This window comes from Symphalangus syndactylus, chromosome 11 (genome assembly GCF_028878055.3).
Source record: "Symphalangus syndactylus isolate Jambi chromosome 11, NHGRI_mSymSyn1-v2.1_pri, whole genome shotgun sequence".
Lineage (NCBI taxonomy): Eukaryota > Metazoa > Chordata > Mammalia > Primates > Hylobatidae > Symphalangus > Symphalangus syndactylus.
The window spans coordinates 23,804,930-23,827,306 of record NC_072433.2 but is presented as its reverse complement, the minus strand read 5'-3'; the positions used below and the strand labels follow the sequence as shown (position 1 = coordinate 23,827,306).

The following is a 22,377-nucleotide window of genomic DNA, read 5'->3' as shown; positions in this document are numbered from 1 at the left end:
CATAGGGGCGTTGGGCTATCTTCTCCAGGGCCTGTGCTGTTTCTCATCAGCCGTGTATCGTTCAGGCCCTAAATGAACACCTGCTGCAGGCCCGGAATGGTGGCCTTGACCTGGTGACAGGAAAATGAGATTGTTGCCTGAATGTGAGCTGTTTCCTTCCCCTTGCCAAAAACAAAACTGAAACACTTCATCTGGTGTTTGGGCCTCTGCTCTGCACCAGTCATTCGGGCGGCTTCCGCCTGACCGTCCATTCCAGCCGCCCGGGTTCTCCCAGGGGAGGTGCCGCGGCTGCCAGAATAGCCATGTTAACATCAGACCTCATTTATCTCGTTGCAGTGTTTGATTTTCCCTTTTCCTTCAGACTACCAGGATTCTTGGAGTATTTTTCTTAGTGTAGGAGGCTTATTCTTTGTGGGAGAGTGGTCTGTCGAAAGGGAAGGTAATCCTGGATCAGAGTAAGAGTGTCACAGTCACGTAAGTGGGCAGTTAATGCCACTGTTAGGTACAGAGTGGGACTCTGACTTCAGTGCCTGGCCTGGCCTGGGGGTGCTGTTTATTACCTCCAGGACAGGAAGGCACACACTTCTCAGAAAATAATATCCCTCCCTCCCTCCTTCCCTCCTCCCCCCTCTCCCCACCCCGCTTTGTTCCTTCCTTTTTTCCTTCCTCTTGCCCCTTTCCTCTCTCCCTCAATTAATTAATGTTTATAACACATGTATTGCATGATTTTATTCTCTTGGAAGGAGGAATCCCCAAACCCTCTTGAGTGGATAGATTGCATCTGTATATATTTGAAAAGATTCATAGATTACAAGTGAAAAATCAAAGGGCAGAGCTTTGGGCCTAGAATGACCTCAACTTTGCATCTGTGGCTTTTTTTTTTTTTTTTTTTGAGACAGTTTTACTCTGTCACCCAGACTGCAGTACAGTGGTGCGATCTCGGCTCACCGCAACCTCCACCTCCCGGGTTCAAGTGATTCTCCTGCCTCAGCCTCCCAAGGAGTTGGGATTACAGGCATGCACAACCATGCCTGACTAATTTTTGTATTTTTGGTAGAGATGGGGTTTCACTTTGTTGGCCAGGCTGGTCTCGAACTCCTGAGCTCAGGTGATCCACCCGCTTCAGGCTCTGGAATTACAGGCATGAGCCACTGCACCCGGCCTTGCATCTGTAGCTTTTATATGTATATTTGTGCGTGTGTTTGCAATCACTTCATACAAAGTTTTTCAAAGTGGGCGATACTGGCTGGGTGCGGTGGCTCACACCTGTAATTCCAGCACTTTGGGAGGCTGAGGTGGGTGGATCACTTGAGGCCAGGAGTTCGAGACCAGCCTGACCAACATGGTGAAACCCCGTCTCTACTGAAAATACAAAATTAGCCAGGCATGGTGGCAGGCACCTTTAGTCCTAGCTACTCAGGAGGCTGAGGCAGGAGAACTGCTTGAACCCAGGAGGCAGAGGTTGCAGTGATTTGAGATGGTGCCACTGCACTCCAGCCAGGGCAACAGAGCGAGACCCCATCTCAAAAAAAAGTAAACAAAACAAAACAAAAAAAGACCAAAAACCAAAAAACTAAAGTGGCGATACCATGGGAAAGGCTTTGGAATGTGTGTGTGGAGTAGGTGTCATATTTTACCTTTCTGTATTTGAATTTTTTTGATGAGCACATTATTTTTTATTGTGAAAGCTAATATTATTTATTGTAAAGACGATATTATATAGCAGAAGTGGTTTTTTTTTTTTTTTTGATACAGGGTTTTGTTCTGTTGCCCAGGCTGAGAGGCTGAGGTGTAGTGGCGTGATCACAGCTTACTGCAGCCTTGACCTCCTGGGCTCAAGTGATCCTCCCACCTCAGCCTCCCAAGTAGCTGGGACCACAGGTGCATGCCACTATGCCTGGCTAAGTTTTTACATTTTTTGTAGACACAGGATCTCCCTATGTTGCCCAGCCTGGTCTCAAACTGGGCTCAAGGGATTTTCCCACCTTGGCCTCTCCAAGTGTTGGGATTACAGACGTGAGCCACCACACCGTGCCTGGGAAATACTTCTTAAACTTTTTACTATGGAAAATTTCAAACATAAATAAAAGTAGAGAGAAGCAGCCAGGCACAGTGGTTCATGCCTGTAATCCCAGCACTTTTGGAGGCTGAGGTGGGCAGATCACCGGAGGTCAGGAGTTTGAGACCAGCCTGGCCAACATCATGAAACCCCATCTGTACTAAAAATACAAAAATTAGCTGGGCGTGGTGGTGGGTGCCTATAATCCCAGCTACTTAGGAGGCTGAGGCAGGAGAATCGCTTGAACTGGGGAGGCAGAGGTTGCAGTGAGCTGAGATCACACCACTGCACTCCAGCCTGGGTGACAAGAGTGAAACTCCGTCTCAAAAAAAAAAAAAAAAGAAAAAAGAAAAGTAGACCAGGTGTGGTGGCTTATTCCTGTAATCCCAGCACTTTGGGAGGTCAAGGCGGGCATATCACAAGGCCAGGAGTACGAGACCAGCCTGGCCAACATAGTGAAACTCTGTCTCTACTAAAAATACAAAAAAAAAAAAAATTAGCCGGGCGCGATGGCGGGCGCCTGTAGTCCCAGCTCCTTGGGAGGCTGAGGCAGGAGAATGGTGTGAACCCGGGAGGCGGAGCTTGCAGTAAGCCGAGATCGCACCACTGTACTCCAGCCTGGGTGACAGAGCAAGACTCTGTCTCAAAAAAAAAAAAAAAAAAAGTGGAGAGAATAATGGACCATCCAGCACCAGTTACCCAGCTTTAATGATAACCAGCACACGTCCACTTCTCCTTCATCTTTAGCTCCCATCTTTTGGGGAAGTATTTGCAAGAAAATCTCATGCCTTGTGTCATTTCACTTGTCGACACTCCTGCATACATGTCTGATGTTTAACTGAAATGGAAATTATGAAAAAAAAAAAAAAAAAAAAAAAACTACTGTGGAATTAGTGGAAATTGAACAAAGAAAATCTTTATTTCATAATCTTACTGCTCAAACACAACTTATCATTTTTCCCAGGTTCATTTATTTCTTTGCCCCTTTGTATACTTATTTTTACATGGTTTTAATAATAGGGTGCATTCTACAATGTCAGAGGTTGCAGTGAGCCAAGATCGTGCCACTGCACTCCAGCCTGGGCGACAGAGAGACTCCATCTCAAAAAAAAAAATAAAAACTTAACATTGTGGTATGAATAATTTTCCATGTTGTTGTATACGCTTTATAATCACTAATCCAAATCTTAATTGGGGCATAATAGCTCCCTCATCTGAAATTATAATTTGTAAAAAAAACCCAATGTATAAAAAGGGGAATTTTTTTAAAAGCAGAATTGTAACCTTAAAAAATAATTTTCTGAGAGGACTCCTACATTTTGCTCTGCAAAGAACATTTAAAAGGAGGTTTGTTCTTTGGAAGGTGTTTATAAACATGGCTTTGATACCTGGCAACTGAGAGAGGTGGTTGTGGCCGCTGCGGTTCCTGAGGGCACAGAGCATGGGTGATCTGTTGGAGCTAGGCAGGGCCTGGGCAGGGGATTAATGGTGTGGTGGGGACTCTCCCTCCCCTTGGAGAAGAGGAGTGCTAATGACAAGGCAGCAGTAATGATGTGAACTGATAATTTGTTCTAAAGACTTAACCTTCTCAGATCTGTATTTATTTCCCCAAGTCCCTTTTAAAAAATTAAAATATGCTACGGCTTGAGAGATTTACCAAGATGGATGAAGTCTTTGTATCCTGTTTTCAGAGGATCCACAGCTGGTTCCCGAGACCCCTTCTGGGGTGCCTTGTTACATGGGTGACTGTAATGGGTAACTGGTGCTGAATTGTGTGTGCATATGTACTTTTTCTTTTGTAAGTAAAGGAAAATGTGTGTAGCTGCAGGGGCCTTGCATGTAGAGCACTGGGACCCTGAATCAAGAGAAATAAGGGTGGTCCTGGTTGATGAGTCCGTTATGTACCGAAACGAGGACATGAGTGCCGAATCCACCTTCCTTTCTTTCCCTCCTCCTAAGGGCAGATGCCCCATCCATGCTTAGAGGCTCCCCTTTCCTGCCTTCCCAGGAACCCTTCTTGATCTTCCTCCCGTCTCTCCAGCTATTCTTCTCTGTCTTCCTTGCAAGGTCATCATCTATTATTAGTTTTTTCTGAGACATAGTTTCGCTCTTGTTGCCCAGGCTGGAGTGCAATGGCGTGATCTCAGCTCACCACAACCCCTGCCTCCTGAGTTCAAGCGAGTCTCCTGCCTCAGCCTCCTGAGTAACTGGGATCACAGGCATGCACCACCATGCCTGGCTAATTTTGTATTTTTAGTAGAGACAGGTTTCTCCATGTTGGTCAGGCTGGTCTTGAACTCCTGACCTCAGGTGATCCACCTGCCTTGGCCTCTCAAAGTGCTGGGATTACAGGCGTGAGCCACCGTGCCTGGCCTAATTTTTATATTTTTAGTAGAAATAGGGTTTCGCCATGTTAGCCAGGCTGGTCTTGAACTCCTCACCTCAGGTGATCTGCCCGTCTTGGCAAGGTCATCATCTATTTAACTGTTAAATATGGGAGTTTCCTATTATTCCATCCTCTTCTTCCATGATCTCATCCCTATTTGAACTTCCTCTCTATGCAAACCACTGTGTGCAGGTGAGCCACAGATTTGAATCACTTCTGTACTCTCTTCCCACATATCTGACGACTCTCTTGGTGTTTCCCTGTGGTGTTCCCTGACAGGTGTTTCCCTGTCAGAAGCACCTCAACATGTGCAAGTCACCTCCTCCTCAGACTTGGTCCTGTTCTGGTATTCTGTATTTCATCGTATATAGCCTCTATTTGTCCAGTTAAGTGCTTTAGAAACCCAGGAGCCGTCTTCGATACCCGACCCCTCTTGCCCACCCCATTTTCTAATCTCTTTTCAGATTCTCTTGATTTTTACTTTTGCAAGTCTGCCCACTTCTTCAGCTCCACTTCTCCTGCTCTAGTCCTTTCTTGGCTGCCAAAATTTTCATCTGCAGCCTCCTGTCTGCTCTGCCTGTTTCTGTCCTTCCTTTCCTCCGGCTTGTTTTCCACACCACAGCCAGAATGATTATTAATCCAGCAAGGCTGATCTTGTCACACCTCAGTTAAAAAACCCTTTAGCACTGTGCGGTGGCTCTTAGGATACAGAAAAACTCTCTAACAGAGCATGTCACAAGGCACTGCAACGTCCAGTGACCACTCAGCCCTCCCACCCATTTGGATCTCATTCCAGTCCAGCCCAACTCATCTCTGCCCGCTTTCCTGAATGCACCCAGCTCATTGTGCCACAGGACCTTTGCACACAACATTTCCCCTGCCTGGATGGTCTTCCTCCCTGCCCTGCCCTACCCTGCTAGCTGTCTTCTGGAAATTTAGATGACAGTTACCAGTTTCTCAAGAAACTTTTCCTGATGTGCTGACCAGGCCAAGCATCTGGCTGCTCAGGGGACCATATGTTAATACCTCTTGCATGAAACCTTTTCTTACAGTTGCCACTTTACATTTCCTTGTTACTTCCACTTCTCCCACTGAATTGTAAGGTTCCTAAAAGCAGGGACAATGTCTGTTTCCATTCTCCATGATAACATAGCTTCAAGCACTGTCTGGCAGATAGTGGGCACCCAGCAAATGTTACTTGAACCTCCTGGGTTCAAGTAATCCTCTTGCCTCAGCCTCCTGAGTAGCTGGGACCGTAGGCACACGCCACTACGCCCAGCTAATTTTTTTTTTTTTTCCAGATAGAGTCTCACTCTTTCGCCTAAGCTGGAACGCAGTGGCATGATGTTGGGTCATTGCAGACTTCTCCTCCTGGATTCAAGTGATTCTCCTGCCTCAGCCACCTGAGTAGCTGGGATTACAGGCACATGCCACCATGCCTGGCTAGTTTTTGTATTTTTAGTAGAGATGGGGTTTCACCACGTTGCCTAGGTGGGTCTTGAACTCCAGTGCTCAGGTGATCTCTCTGCCTTGGCCTCCCGAAGAGCTGGGATTACAGGTGTGAGCCACCATGCCCGGCCTAATTTTTTTCTGTTTTATAGAGATGAGGGTCTCACTTTGTTGCCCAGGCTGGTCCCAAACTGGTCTCAAGCCATCCTCCTGCCTCGGCCTCCCAAAGTGTTGGGATTACGGGGATGAGCCACTGTGCCCAGCCCAGGAAATGTCTCCTGAATAAATGAACAAGAAACAGAGAAAAAGTCTGTAAACTGGCTCTGTAAAAATGAGGCTATTTTCTCTAGAAGAGTTGATACAACCCTCAGGAGACCAAAACTTTAATTTAGCAATGATAAAGGGTAGATTCCCAGCAGTAGTAGCCCAAAGAAGAGACTGCAAGGCCAAGCCAGAGTTCTCATTACATTCTGGGTTCTGGGTAAGACCCTGCCAGAGTGTGAGTGTTGGGGGGCCGCGGGGAGGTGGAGTGAGCAGAGTCAGCATTCCTGTGCCCCAACAGGAATACCAGTGTTCACTGTTGGCCTAGCTGGGTAGAATAGACTTTCTCTTGTTAGGCTCTGGCTAAGGTTGGAAGCCGAAGAGCCATCGTAACAGTAAATCCTGGAATCATCTGGCTTCCTTTACTGCAAAGGAAATGTGAACGAGCCTTCTCTCTAGACCTGGGATGGACTCCAGCCTGTGTGTGTCTGAGTTTCAGGGAACTGGGGAATGGAAAGGAGACTGTTTACTCTGTGCCCTTCTGGAATTTCCCCCGGTTCCCTTCCTCTGTGTACCAGTGTTTGCAGTTATGTGTAGAATGAACACAGGCCTGTTAATGAAGTGCTGCTTACTCTCACCCGCTTTTGATGGGCCTATGGGATTGAGGGCAGAGGGAGGCAGGAAGAAGGAGGCTTGTTCCACTAAGCAGGTCTTATGTTAATTGCCAAATCAGTCACGTCTTCATCGGGCTTCAGAGACTCTTAATCCTGGTGTCCTTGGCTTCCCTTTAAAAATCCTCCTTTCTTTCTTGTTTCATATTTCTCAAATTTCCAGGTAAATCTTAACATTTGTATTCTGAATTAGGAACAAAAAGAAAACAGAACTATTTTTCCTTTGACATGCACATACATTTCGGTGGTATGGGGTGGGGAGGGACAATAATGAGAAAAGACCCCAAACTAGAAAGTTCTTTCATACATTTGCTGTGAAACTGCCCAGGCAAGAGTTCTGGATTTTGTAATGGAATTGCATTATAGTAGCATGGTTTGGCAGTTACAGTTTATGTAGTTTTTTTTCTTTTGTTGGAATAAGGATGGCAATTTCCATGCCCTATTTATCTATATTTATTAGTACCACATGCAAACAACATATTTTTAAAAATCCAGGTCAAGAAAGGGAAAAAGTAACTCTTAGAAAAATATGACTCATCCTTGCTGCACGTACAAACTCTTCTCAATAGGAAATTATTAACTTGAAGCCATTTGCAAATCTGAGGCTTTGAAGGGAGGAAAAATAAGAGTAAGAGTTATTCCCCAAACAGCTTGACTGATATGTCTTCTACCTTTTTATATTTTAAACCATATTTTGTCAAATTTTTTCAAGTTTTTATTGTTATAGTTGCTGTTAGTGCCTTAGGCATGCTGGCATGGAAAAAAACAAAAACTTTTTTTTTTTTTTGAGACAGTGTCACTTTGTCACCCAGGCTGGAGTGCAGTAGCCCGATCTCAGCTCACTGCAGCCTTGACCTCGTAGGCACAAGTGATTATTCCGCCTCAGCCCGCTAAGTAGTTGGGACTATAGGCAGGTACCACCATGCCCGGCTAATTTTTGTGTTTTTAATAGAGACAGGGTTTCACCATGTTGCCCAGGCGGGTCTCGACCTCCTGAGCTCAAGCGAACCATCTGCCTCGGACTCCCAAAGTGCTAGGATTACAGGTGTGAGCCACTGCGCCCTGCCTTCTTTGTTTGTTTGTTTTGTTTTGTTTTGTTTTGATAGTGGCCAGTTACTAGAACAAAAACTATTATAGGAAATGTGAAACATACACAGACGTGGAAAAATCGTCGATGAATCCCCACATGCCGTTACCCAGTTCAGCAGCCATCTATGACAGGCCATTCCTGTCTCATCTAACTTCCCATCCCACCCCTGCTGGATTAATTTTATGAAAATCCCAGACATACTTCAACTACAAATATTAATATTTTAGTGTATTTCTCTAAAAGATAAGGACTCTTAAAAACCCAACCCATGATGCCAATTTCATACCTAGAAAACTCAATGGTAGTGATTTAATATTTTGAACTATCTAGTCAGTTTTTACATGTCCCCAGTTGTAGTGTAACCCTTTCATTTTATTTTTAAAATTTTTTTAATGTTTTTTGAGACAGAGTCTCACTCCATCACTCAGGCTGGAGTGCAGTGACATGGATCTCAGCTCATGGCAACCTCTGCCTCCTGGGTTCAAGTGATTCTTGTGCCTCAGCCTCCCAAGTTAGCTGGGATTACAGATATGTGCCACCACACCTGGCTAATTTTTGTATTTTTAGTAGAGATAGGGTTTTGCCATGTTGGCCAGGCTGGTCTCAAACTCCTGAACTCAAGTGATCTGCCTGCCTTGGCCTCCCAAAGTGCTGGGATTACAGCTGTGAACCACCGTGCCTGGCCCAACCTTTTTATTTTTTGAGATGGGATCTTGCTCTGTTGTCTACGCTGTAGTGCAGTGATGCAAACATGGCTCACTGCAGCCTTGACCTTCTGGGCTCAAGTGATCCTCCTGCCTAGCCTCCCATGAAGGTGAGACCGCAGGTGCACGCCATCACATCCAACTAATTATTTTATTTTATTTTTTATAGAGATGGGGTCTCACTTTGTTGCCCAGGCTGGTCTCCAACTCTTGGACTCAAGCAAGCCCCCTGCCTTGGCCACCCAAAGTGCTGGGATTACAGGCGTGAGCCACTGCGCTCAGCCTTTTTAAGCCATCGTTTTGTCTGAGTCAGGAACCAAACAAGATTGATATATCTCTTCAGTCTCTCTTAACTTAGAGGTTGTCCTCCCTCTTTTTACTCCTTGCAGTGTGTTGTTGAAGAAACTGGACAGCGTGTCCTTTACAGTTTCCCACACTTTGGATTTTGCTGTGTGTCTCCCTAAAGTGTGGTTCCACGTGTTTCTCTGTTCCTCATGGGCAGATCTAGAGGCTGAGACTGACCTTGGTTCTTTTTTTTCTCTGGTGTGGTGATATGTATTTCCATCAGGAGGCACCTGGTGTCTGGTTGTCTCTCTTGGTATGCTGGCTTTTAAAGGGCTGTCTTTCAAAGGGCACAGTCCCTGGGGACTTCCCAGAGTCTTTTTCCCTAGATTCTCATATTCAGCCTTACTGCTGTCTGTCAACCTCCATAAAGTAGCATTAGAAGGTATTGGTAACCCCTTATTACTTGGAACAGAAGGGTGCAGTCGTATAGCTGAAGAAGTATGTTTGCTGATTACTGAAGTTAGCATGAGCTCAGGCCTTTGGCTTTCTCGGTGAAACCTAAGCCTCTTGCCAGCTGAATATTTTCATTATATATGTTCCATTTAGTTCTAATTGAATCAGACTTCCTCTAGCCATGCTCTAAATTGGCACTGTTTGCAGCCCCTGCCTATGACTTGCCCAAAGCTTTGATTCCAAGAGATCAGCAGGCCTGTGGGCCTGGCTGATGTGCTCGGTGGGGAGTCCTGGGGCTTTCTAACTCATGCTAGGGAGGAGGCCAGGGTAGAATCTTCTTAGACACTGTGTTTCTTAAAGATACTGCCATCACCTTTGCCCAGACCACCATCTGCTCTTGCCTGGATTACCACAGTGACCTCCTACCTGGTCTTGTGTACCTCAGCGCTTCTCCTGTAGCCAGACTGGTTGTGCTACAGCAGGAATCAGGTCACTTCCTTGCTCAAAACCCTGTAATGGAGCCCCATCCCATGTTGAACAATTGCCAAGGACCTTGTCCCAAGGCCTGACTTGGAGGCTCTGGTTACCTCCTGCCCTCATCTGCTCCTCTCTTCCCTCGCTCCACTCCAGCTGCCCTGGCCTCCCTGCCATTCCCCAGACATGCTAGGCTTGCTCTCTCACCTAGCACCTCTGGCTTGCTTTTTCCTCTGCCTAGAATATTCTTCCTCCAGATACCCACGTGACCTCCCCCATCCTTTAGTCTTTGCTCAATTGTCACCTTCCCAGGGAGGTTTTTCTTCTCTACCCCACATCCTCTCCCAGCTTAGCATTCTTCATCCCCCTTCTTTTATTTTTTCCTATTGCACTTGCCACCTTCTTTTTAAAAAATTTTTTATTTCATTAAAAAAATTTTTTTTAGTTTTTTTTTTTTGAGACGGAGTTTCGCTCTTGTTGCCCAGGCTGTGTACCATGGTGCAATCTCGGCTCACTGCAACCTCTGTTTCTCGGGTTCAAGTGATTCTCCTGCCTCAGCCTCCCGAGTAGTTGGGATTACAGGTGCCCGCCACCACACCCAGCTCATGTTTTGTATTTTTAGTAGAGACGGGGTTTCACCATGTTGGCCAGGCTGGTCTCAAACTCCTGACCTCAAATGATCCGCCTGCCTTGGCCTCCCAAAGTGCTGGGATTACAGACGTGAGCCATGGCACCCAGCCTGCACTTGCCACCTTCTAACAGATTATGCAATTTGCCTTTTTTTTTAAGGGAAAAAAGAAATTGCTTATTGTCTGTTTCTCCCAAATAGAATTTAAATGCTCTAGGAGCACAGATTTTTGCCCACCTTGTTCCTGTTGAGTCACTAGAATAGTAGGTGCTCAAGGCACGGATGTGAACAGCACGAATGCGGATAGAGCAGGGCCTGATGAGCTTGAGGGGAGCTGGTGAGCTTCCTATATGCTAACTCAGATTCCAGTTATGGAAATAGACTCACTAAACCTACTTTTTCATGGGTTTCTTGATTTTGAGCAATGCCTCCAAAGGCAGCAGGAAGACATACTGGAAGAGAAAGGGCCTCTGTAGAGCCGTCTGCACGGCTGTAGTGAAAACAGAGGGCCCCAGAGGTGAGGTGGCTAAGACTGCTATTTATAACTAAGGTTCTAGTATATGTTTTCCAGCCACACTTATGCCTTTCAGCCTCCCCTGTATGCTCGAATCTGTCACTCAATTAGCTAATGGTTTCTTTAGTCCCATTATGTATTATAGGGTTCCTCTGGCTCAATTTTTTTAAAAAGCGAATAATGAGGTGTTCTGTTCTCTGAAGTTTAATTTTTTTAATAACCTTGCCAATTTAAAAAAACCTTTCCCCAATGTTTAATTATGAAATTTGCAAACATACAGAAGAATTGAAAGAGTGATACAATGAACACCCAAATGCCATCCACCTATTTCTGGCACTTGTTAACATTTTTTTGCCAAATTCATTCTATCTATATATTATTATAGTATATGGCTGGGTGTATTTTTTTTTCCTGAGCCGTTTGAAGGTAAATTGCAGATATCGTGACACTTTACTCCCCAAAACCTCACCCTATTCTTCTAAAAAATCACTTGAAAATACATGCATGTATCATTCTCATCTACTCTTGCATCTCCCAAGAATAAGACATTCTCATATAAAACCAAAGTAAATTTTTTTTTTTTTTTTTTGAGACAGCGTCTTGCTCTGTTTCCAGGCTGGAATGTGGTGCCACGATCCTGGCTCACTGCAATCTCCGCCTGCTGGGTTTAAGTGATTCTCCTGCCTTAGCCTCCCAAGTAGTTGGGATTACAGGCGTGTGCCACCATGCCTGGCTAATTTTTGTATTTTTAGTAGAGATGGGGTTTCACCATGTTGGCCAGGCTGATCTCGAACTCCTAAGCTCAGGTGATCCGCCCACCTCGGCCTCCCAAAGTGCTGGAATTACAGACGTGAGCCACCGTGCCTGTCCATAAAACCATAGTACTGCTATTGAACCTAAAAACGTTAACGATAATTTCAAACATCATCTAATATTCAGTTTGTATGCAAATTTCTCCATTTATCCTAAGAATGTATTTTTTTCAAACCAAGGTTTAGTCAAAATTCATGCATGGCATTTGTTGGTTTTCTTTAGATCTAGAAGAGTCTCCATCCTGCCTCCTTTTTTTTTTCTTTAAATGAATTTAATGATATTGACTTTTTCAGGAGTTCAGGACAGTTATTGTATGGATGCCTCACATTCTGGCATCTGATTGCTTCCTCATGGTATCATTTAATGTTTCTCTATCCCCCTCTTTCATGTGAAGCATGTGGCATCAGGTTGCCTTGCTCTCGGTGACAGTAAATTAGATCACTTGATTATCATGGTGACAGCCAGAGGTCTCAAATAGAACAGAGGAGGGTTATGTTCTCAAAAATTGAGTTTAAAGAAAAAAGGCCCTCCCTCTCCTCATTGGCTATTTAAATTTAAATTAAATTAATTTATTTTTTGAGACAGGATCTCGCTCTGTCACCCAGGCTGGAGTGCAGTGGCGCAATCTTGGCTCACTGCAATGTCTGCCCCCACCCCAGGCTCAAGCAATCCTCCCACCTCAGCCTCCCAGGTAGTGGGGACCGCAGGTGCACCCCGCCAGGCCTGGCTAATTTTTTGTATTTTTAATAGAGACAGGGTCTCACCATGTTGCCCAGGATGGTCTCCAACTCCTGAGCTCAAGAGACCCACCCATCGCAGCCCATCTCAGCCTCCCAAAGTGCTGGGATTACAGGCCTGAGCCACCATGCCCAGTCCTATTTTATTTTTTTGAGACAGAGTCTCATTCTGGTTGCTTAAGTTGGAGTGCAGTGGCGTGGTCTTGGCTCACTGCAGCCTTGACCTCCCGGGCTCAGCTAATTCTCCCATCTCAGCCTCCTCAGTATCTGGGACTACAGTTGCCTACTACCATATCCAGCTAATTTTTGGTATTTTGATTAGAGATGGGGTTTTATCATGTTGCCCAGGCTGGTCTTGAACTCCTGGACTCAAGCAATCTACCCTCCTTGGCCTCCCAAAGTGCTGGGATTACAGGCATGAGCCACTGAGCCTGGATGGCTCCTTTTAATTAAATTTTTGTAGTGACAGGGTCTCACTGTGTTAGTCATGCTTGTCTTAAACTCCTGGCCTCAAGTGATCCTCCTACCTCAGCCTCCCAAAGTGCTGGGATTACAGGCATGAGCCACTGCACCCAGCCCATTGGCTCTTTTTGAAGGCAAAATATGTCTCAATGTGTTGTATGGTGGCTTCTGAGCCTTCAAATATATAATGATTCCACTGGAGACAATGAGTAGATAAACTAGATAGAAGAGCTAACTTGGATCCCTGAGATGTGACCATGGAGAGGAAAATTCAGGCTATCTCTCTGGCTTCTGTCCAAGGCCCATGGCAGTGTGACTGCCATGGGGGTAGAAATGAGCAGCAAGAGGCCTTGGGTTCCTCCACTTTCCTGTTGAACATCATCAGTCCTCCAGGAAGGACGAAAAAAAAGTGCCCACACTTCATTTATGAAACGATGACCTTTGAGGTATCAGGACAGGACTCAAGGAGCCTTCCGGAATGCTCATCCCTCAGCACGCTTCCAACAGCGGTATGTGTCCTGGAGCCAAGAAGGCTGGGCGCCTTTAGGAGATGACCTGGAAACAAGATGAAAAGATGGTTTGTCTGCGTGATGGGTCTGTGGCTTACCTTGGAAGATTCTGTGGCCACAGCCCAAAAAAGTCTCAGAAGGAACAGAAGGATCAAGAGAAGAATAACTATAAAATGAATGAAGGCTAGGGTGCGGTGGCTCACTCCTGTTATCCCAGCACTTTGGGAGGCCGAGGTGGGAGGATTGCTTGAGGCCAGGAGTTCGAGACCAGCCTGGGCAACATAGTGAACCACGTCTCTATAAAAAAAATTAAAAAACAAAACAAAAAACAAATACAGTGAATGAGACGTTAGACCAAGAGGAATTAGGACTCTTCCTAAAAACAGGAAAGTCAACAGGCAGATGATAAAAGTGACAGCTTATTAGGAACTCGGTAGGTGCCATTTACTTCTTTGCAAGAGTGCTCTGAAAAAGGTGCCATGATTACCCCTGTTTTGCAGGTAGGGAGACTGATGCTCAGGTTAGGTCCTTTGCTTCACACTGCACAGCTCTCAGGGACTAGAACTGTGAATTAAACTCAGAGTGCCTGACCACACCCCCTCTTAACCCACGTGCTTAAAAACCCTATTGCCAGAGACTTAGGCACTGGATCTTGGCATAATGGAGGAGGGAGACCCTCCTTGACTTAAAAAAAAAAAAAAAGCCCGCAATAATCAACACTTATGATTGCATAGTTTCAGGGGGCCAGATTTGGCAGCAGCTTAGCTGGGCAGCCTGGGCAGGGATCTCTCCCAAGGCTGCATTCAGGATGTGGACTAAGCTGTAGGGTTAGGCTCTGCTGGGGCTAGAGCAGGTGCTTCCCAAGTGGCCACTCCCAGGGATGGCAAGAGGTGGCTGGGGGTTGAAAGGCCTCAGTTCCATCCCATACTCCTTGGCTTTTGAAGGAACTCGTTTCCTTTGGAAACTACAAGTGTTATTTTATAGAAACGTTTAGTACTCACCAAGGCCCCCAGTGGAACCGGCTGAAAATAGCAGCAGACTCACTCAGAAAAGAGTTGGAGAGATCCATGGCAGGGAAGAGAGATTAAGGGAAGGTAGAGCGCTTAGGAGAGCTTGAAAACCCGAAGGGTAACTGGTTTCTATCTTATTATAATAGATCCTTGAATTGATCCAGAATTTTCTGCTAAGTTCTTAAAGGGTTGTATCTGTAGAGGGATTTAGAGCAGTCTTTTTGGGGGGGGGGGTGGGGGGAAGGGGTGTTATCTCTAGAAAGTGCTGAAATTTACCTTAGTGTGCTTATGGAGACATTTATACGTACTCTACCTTGTTCTAGAAAACAGGTAAGATAGCTTATAATCATGCAGTAGCAACTAAGAAATAAAACAAAATGTTGGACTGGGTGGGGCAGGTGGGGAGGGAGGTTCAGATACGTGGCAGTTGCCTGGTCTGGTTTTGTAAGGTGTGGTGTGGATGGACCCCATGGAAATCCTCATAAAGGCTGATTCCCTCTTGGTAATTATTAAACAGCCCTGAACTGAAGGCCATAGCTCCTGGCTGGACTGAACTGAAGGGAACTGAAATATTCAGTGTGGACTAAACACTTAACTAGACAGAAGCTATTCAGCACAGCCAAGTTCAGTAGCAGGGTGGAGGGTGTGTGTGCAGCAGTTTCTAGCCTGCCTAGGGCTTGGTGCTTCTGCCTCCAGTCAGTTTGTTCTGTTTTTCTACTACAGCCACCCACAGTACTGAATCTGCCTGGTATCCTTGGGGGTGGGGTGCTCTGGGCCACTTCTCACTTCACTCTCCTTAAGTCACTGATGGGGCTGATTAAATCAGCCTGTATTGAAGTTTCATTTTTTTAACTTTTTTTTTCCTTATTTCAAGGCAATACATTTTCAGGATTGAAATTTAAAAAAACAACAACATGTTTTAACACAAATAAGAAAAGAATAAGTCCCTGCAACCCCTCATCTAGATGGAGATGCCTCCTGTTGACAGTTCCTTAGGGTCTCCTCGGTTTCTATGGGCAGGGGGATATTGCTTGCAACTAATTTCTTCGTGTGTACACCATCAATATCTCTATGCTTTTCTCACAGTCCTGCAAGTATAAACAAACTAATACATCAGTAATGTGGAAATTATGGTGCTGACCCAGTGATATGAAATGTTTAGAAAGAGTGCAGCTTCCCCTCCAGCCTGATACGACAGTGATTTCATTAGGCATACTCCTTCCCACTCTTTTTTCCATGCCACGAGGCAAAATTTGAAGATGCGGAGAAAGCATTCCCAGAGAAGCCAGCAAAGGTGAAATGAGAGCTTCTAATTTAGAGAATCTTAACTTGGGGTGCATTTGCTTTAGCCCGTCCATGTTGCCTTTTGTACCCCACAGTGGAGAACACGCAGCTGACCCTGAACCTGCAGACGGAGAACAAAGGCAGCGTTGTCTCAGGCGGAGAGCTGACAATTTTCCTGGACGGGCCGACTGTTGATCTGGGAAATGTGCCTAATGGCAGTGCCGTGACAGATGGTGAGTGCCGCCCTGCTCCTCAGGACTGTGCCGGGACAGGGTGGGGCTGGGCAGGGGCCAGGAGGTGCTGAGAGCTTGGTTCTTCTACTAGGCATCTTGGTTTGATTCCCACTCAGCCTGGCCCATAGCTAGCCCCGATTCTTCTTAGCACCCTGGATCAATATCACGACATGAATTTTCAAGGGCTGCTTTCTGATCAAGGGCCACAGTAAATGTCCAGTCTTTGTAAATGTGTAATTGTTTGGTTTGATAGCAGAGAAAAACATCTTTCATCCCATATGGACTTTGGAAAATGAAATCTCTTTATCAAATGTGACTTTGGCCCATTATTTTCCTTCCCAATACAGTTATACTTTTTGGGGAGGTTGAAGGTGTTTTTATGAGAGGCATTGGTTGGGAAGGGGACTCTGTTCTTTTAGAGATACACACTAGCAAAATGCAGACAGAACAGGGAATTTGGAGAGTGTCCCCTGCTCTGTCCCGAATGTTGGTAGTTTGTTTCTTTTGATCTAGTCTGAAATTAGTCACCTTTGGATCTAGCAGGAAATTATTTCATGAAGTCTGAGGTCTGAAATGGGTTGGGTTTCTCCGTAATTTTTCTCATTAAATGTTTTGTTAGATGTGATGTAACCATGGCACTTTCCAGGCACCAAGCAGGATTTCTGTAGCTTCAAAGGGGTGCAATTTGAATTGCAATTCAAGGGCAGTTGGTTGGAATCTCAGTGGCCGGATGGGCCTGGACTATGGAGAAAAATCCCTTAACTGGGCTGATCGGTGCTTGGGGTGCTTTGGTGCTTGGAGACAAACATGTGTCATTCACTCATTCAACACATATATACATAATTGTATCCCTGGTATGCACTAGGTCTTAGACCAGGTGCTAGCCAGATGGCAGTGGGTCAAATTCACATGGTCTCCACTGCTTCATGTTTACAGTCTACTTGATGAGGGCAGGGGAAGTTAGACATCAAACGAGTTAACACACAGATAATTACATAGCTGTGATTGTAACAAAAGCTATCAGTGAAAACCACAGGGTGCTATGAGATTCCTCTACTTTGTTGGGGGAGATCTCATCTAAGTTGCGGGGTCAGGGAAGGTTTCTCTGAGGAAGCTGAGACCTGGAGGACAAGGAGTTCAGACAGGCCAAGGTGGGGGTGTGGGGTAAAGGGGTGGCTTGGCCTGTGGTGGAAACAGAGGCAGTCAGCGTGGTTGGATTATTAGGAGCAAGAGGGAGAGAGAACGGAGGAGGTGAGATCAGAGAAACAGGTCAACTCAGATCACACAGGCTTGAAACATTTGGTAGGGATTTTGAACCTCATCTTGAGAAACAGAAAGCCATTGAAGGGTTTCTAGCAGAAGACTGTGATGATCTGATTTGGCTTTGTAACAGCTCTCTTGGTGTATTATGGAGAAATGGACCCTACTTTGCACAGTTAGTGTTTGTTCTCTGAGATAGAACAGGGTGAGATTCATTTAATGGATAAGGCAATGTGCTTGTAAGTGCCTTGGATGTTCTTGAATGTCTTGGAGAAGAGAAGCTGTTTGCAAGGTTTGAGCCCCACTGCTCCATGGCACAGATCAGATCGGTATGATCATCCCTGTTACTCTCCTGCTGGTGGCTGCAGCTTGCCGGATGTCCGTATCCCGTGGTGGTGGGCAACTCTAACACACAGACGGAGTTCTGTTCCTGGCCGTCAAATCTCAAACATGAGTTGAGCTCCTCAATGGTTCTGTCTTTTCTTGTGATTGATTCCTTTCTAGGATCACAGCTGCCTTCGAGAGACTCCAGTGGAACAGCGGTAGCTCCAGAGAACCGGCACCAGCCCCCCAGCACAAACTGCTTTGGTGGAAGATCCCGGTAAGTCCCCCCTTGGTGAGGACAAAGAGCTAAGAAGATGCTTAGAGCTATTGAAAACATGTTGGGACATGGCGGGGAACATTTTATGGTAGAAACTGTTGGAAATTTCCAGAGACCTTGTAACTGACTCAGTAGTTAAGGAGGCTAATAGAGGAGTCCAGAGCTCAGGATCCTTATTTTTTTTTTTTAAATTGAATTTAGATTCTTAATTTTTGTTTTTATTTTAGATTCAGGGGGTACATGTACAGGTTTGTTACCTGTGTTTATTGCATGATGTTGAGGTTTGGGCTTCTAATGATCCTATTGCCCAGATAGTGAACATAGTACCTGATTGGTAGCTTTTCAATTCTTGCTCCTCTCTCTCCTTGTTTTTGGAGTCCCCAGTGTTTATTATTTCTATCTTTGTGTTCATGTGTACCCAATGTTTAGCTCCCACTTATAAATGAGAACATGTGGTATTTGGTTTTCTGTTTCTGCATTGATTTGCTTAGGATAATGGCCTCCGGCCTCCGGCTATATTCATGTCTCTGCAAAGGACATGATTTCATTCTTTTGTTTTGTTTTTTGATATGGGGTCTTGCTCTGTTGCCTACGCTGGAGTGCTGTGGCACCATCACAGTTCATGGCAGCCTTGACCTCCTGGGCTCAAGCAGTCCACCCACCTCAGCATCCTGAGTAGCTGAGACAACAGGCATGCGCCACCATGCCTGGCTAATTTTTTTATTTTTGTAGAGATAGGGTTTTACCATGTTGCCCAGGCTGGTCTCGAACTCCTGGACTCAACCGATTCTCCTGTCCTGGCCTCCCAAACTGTTGGGATTACAGCTGTAAGCCACTGTACCTGACTTATTTTTTATTCTTTTTTATGGTTGTGTAAGAATTCAGGATTCTCAGAAGGGTCAGAGGCTCCTCGATGAAGATTGGGACTGGCTAAGTAGGTTATTGGATAAAAGGAACTGTCGAACAGGAAACTTGACTGCTGTTTTGTGTGTCTGGGGCTGCAGCCACAGTTATTCTTCCAGGACACACATAGAAATGCTTAGAGCAATGGTTCTTTGTGCAATTTTCTGTCATGCATTCTGCTTTGGGGGTGGCCCGTGGTTCCCTTGTAGTGTTGGTTAAGACCTCCTACACTTAGAGTCCAAATATTATACTTGTTATACGTATTACAAATGACGTAATTTTATTTACTGAAATTCCCATTTTATACCTGTGTTAGTGGTGCAAACTCATTTCCATGGCAACTGAACGTCTAGGCAGGAAAATAGTTCTAAGTATAGAGAGATGAGGGGAGAGGGTTGGCACCTTTGTTTGTTGTTTATTACAGTGTGCAAAATCCCCAGATATTTAAAGGACATTTTAAGGAAAATAATCTTAGATGTACAAACTACGAATGTAGTTTGTAAATCTTTATTACTTGCAGAAAGTAGGTGAGTAACTGGCAGTAAAATCTTCCCAAACGAGGCCAGGCACAGTGGCTCATGCCTGTAATTCCAGCTCTTTTGGAAGATCAAAGTGAGAGGATCACTTGAGGCCAGGAGTTCCAAGACCAGCCTGGGCAACATAGGGAGACTCTGTCTCTATAAAAGATAGAAAAATGAGCTGGGCATGGTAGTGTGTGCCTGTAGTCCCAGCTACTTGGGAGGCTGAGGTGGGAGGATTGCTTGAGCCCAAAAGTTTGAGGCTGCACTGAGCTAGCAACGAGGCACTGGGTAACAGAGTGAGACTATGTCTGTAAAAAAAAAAAAAAAAAAAAAAAAAAAAGAACAAAAACCTCCCAGACAGACCCCAGGGAGGGAGGGGGAATAATGCTTTGAAAAATGGAATATGATTTTAGCCAATACCCACAGCATCTTAAAAGATCCCTCTGAGGACAGCTGTCAGCTTCTCCAGATTTGGTTGTTTTGTGGGCTTATGAGGTTGTGGTGACTGGCAAGTGGCGGGAGCAAGACAAGATGGACATTCGGATCTTTTTTCTGTACCTTTATTAGAAGCAGAGATGCCATTTCCCCATTCTCTTTTCTCCAAGTCACTGTAAAGGCATTGCCTCACTCCCGAAGACCAGTCATGTTTTCCATGTCTCGGTAGGTGACTTACAATAGTTGGGTCTCACGGGGTGATGAATGACAGTGTAATTGGCAAATCTTGTGTCAACAAAGCCATGATGAGCACCTGGAACTGGAGGAAACAATTTCTTAAGCTAGAATGGCGGTGGACGAGGAATACTTGAGCATTTCACTCTTTTAGAGAGGGAGGAATACTTGAGCATTTCACTCTTTTAGAGAGGGAGGAATACTTGAGTATTTCACTCTTTAGAGAGTGATGCCTTCTCAGCTTTGATGCTAGTAACTGCATCTTAGTCTTTTAGCTGAGTTGGAAAGTTTGTCTCAAACACGCCCATATAACTTAATTTGGAGCTCAAAGTCAGATTCAGCTATTAACAAGTTTGGATCTAAATTCTTGACCTGTTTACTGGTCTCTGAATTCCTCTATTTGATCGACCTTGAAATTCAGAGATCCTGTTAAACCTTGTTTGTTGTCATTGGTGTTGAGAATGACACCAGGTCATTAGTGTTGCAGCAGCCAGGCTTCAACAGGAAATCGGATGCATTTTGGCCCATCACACGTGGTAGACATTCAGTGCTACTTAGTTGCTGGTGAGCAAGGTACCTTCCAGATAGTGTGAGCCTTATCGGAGTCCTCTGCAGTCTGTTAGCTGCTGCAGGCTTTTACTACGTGTAGTATCTGAGTTTTCCCTGGCCTATGCCAGCTAAGTAAGTATTCATTCTGCACTCACATGGAACCTGTTGCCATTCAGCAGGAAATACTTGTGCAAATATTATCCAAAGGCTGTCTCTTTGCCTCCTTAAAAGCCCCCTTTCCACTTTGCTGTTGCAGGTATGAAGATCACTGTGCACATGTGCTTATGACTGTAGGCGGTGGTCAAGGAGTCTATTGGTTAAGGGTGTAGGGCTTTGGAATCAGGAGATGCAGATCGAATCCTGGCCTGTCATTTACTTGCTATATGATTTTGGATAAGTCACAAAACCTCTCGGATCCCCAGTTTTTTTCAGGTGTAAAGTGGGGATATCACCTGTCTCACAGGGTTATTGTGGGAATGAACTGAGATGAAGTGTGTCAGTCAGAGGGCCTTACACAATGGGAGCACTCGGTGGAAGTGGCAGTGGGTTTTCTTTGTATCTGGAGACTGTCATTTGTGCACACCTACCCCCCTTCCCCACTAAGCCTGGGAAGTGAGGCGTTACTGGTGCATTTACATCAAGGACTGTAGTTGGGAGGTGATGAATCAGACCTTTGGGATCGAGAGCAGTCCTTTGCTGTCGTTGCTTTCTGGGGGCAGAGAGAATGATGGGCTTCTGCCTGCTGCGTCCCAGACTAAATATTTAGCTTTTGCTGTCTGAAGGGTAGGTTTTTCTTGGACTTGGGTGCTATTCACTGTGATCAAACAAAGGTGCTCTGACGTGCCCATGAAGGTGAAGACTGCGATGTCAAAGCAACCCTTTCCTCTCCTTCTTTTCCCTGCTTGGTAAAGCTGTAGAACTGGAAGGGTTTTATCTGAGGGGTTCATTCGTCCAAGCTCATCCCGCAGAGCGCCACTTGCTTGCTAAGCAACGTCTCACAGCTCCACTTCTTAGTGGGATCTTGCCTCCTCTTCAAGAATAATCAGATGAAGCCTGGGTGTGGTGGCTCATGCCTGTAATTCCAGCACTTTGAGAGGCTGAGGTGGGCAGATCACTTGAGGTCAGGGGTTAGAGACCAGCCTGGCCAACGTGATAAAACCCCGTCTCTATTAAAAATACAAAAATTAGGCTGGGCGCAGTGGCTCACACCTGTAATTCCAGCACTTTGGGAGGCTGAGGTGGGCAGATCACTTGAGGTCAGGAGTTTGAGACCAGGCTGGCCAACATGTTGAAACCCTGTCTCTACTAAAAGTACAAAAATTAGCCAGTCATGGTGGTGCATGCCTGTAATCCCAGCTACTCGGGAGGCTGAGGCAGGAGAATTGCCTGAACCCGGGAGGCGGAGGTTGCAGTAAGCCGAGATCGTGCCACTGCACTTCAGCCTGGGTGACAGAGCCAGACTCCATCTCAAAAAAAAAAAAAAGAAAAAGAAAAAGAATAATTATCTGGTCTGGCACAAGGAAGCCAGCATGGGACTGCCACCAGCAATTCATGTGGCATAAATTTGTTTGCCCACAGACTGTGTTAATATGGAATCAGAGGTCTGATTATGTAAAGAAAGAGTTTATATCATAAATTGTCATACACTCCTATAATGGAATACTGTCTCACAGTAAAAAGGGGTGAAAAATGTTTATATCCATATGGTGGAATCTTAGAAACATAATGTTGAACAAGAGAAGCAGGTCATAGAAAACAGTATGTAGTATGATGTCATATGTAGAAAGTTGAAAAATGCAAAGCCAAACAATACATGTTGTATGGATACCTTCAGAGGCAGTAAAACTATAAA

General features: G+C 45.3%; 1 protein-coding gene across 4 annotated transcripts in view; it reads left to right on the top strand.

Moving 5' to 3' along the window:
* Positions 1-22,377, top strand: part of WWP2 (WW domain containing E3 ubiquitin protein ligase 2) — a 181,378-nt gene that overhangs the window by 63,792 nt on the left and 95,209 nt on the right. For all 4 annotated transcript variants that reach the window (XM_055297777.2, XM_055297778.2, XM_063611584.1 and 1 more), the window contains 2 exons: positions 15,885-16,022; positions 17,787-17,883. In XM_055297777.2, coding sequence (XP_055153752.1) covers positions 15,885-16,022; positions 17,787-17,883 — 235 coding nt within the window. The remainder of the gene's footprint in view (positions 1-15,884; positions 16,023-17,786; positions 17,884-22,377) is intronic.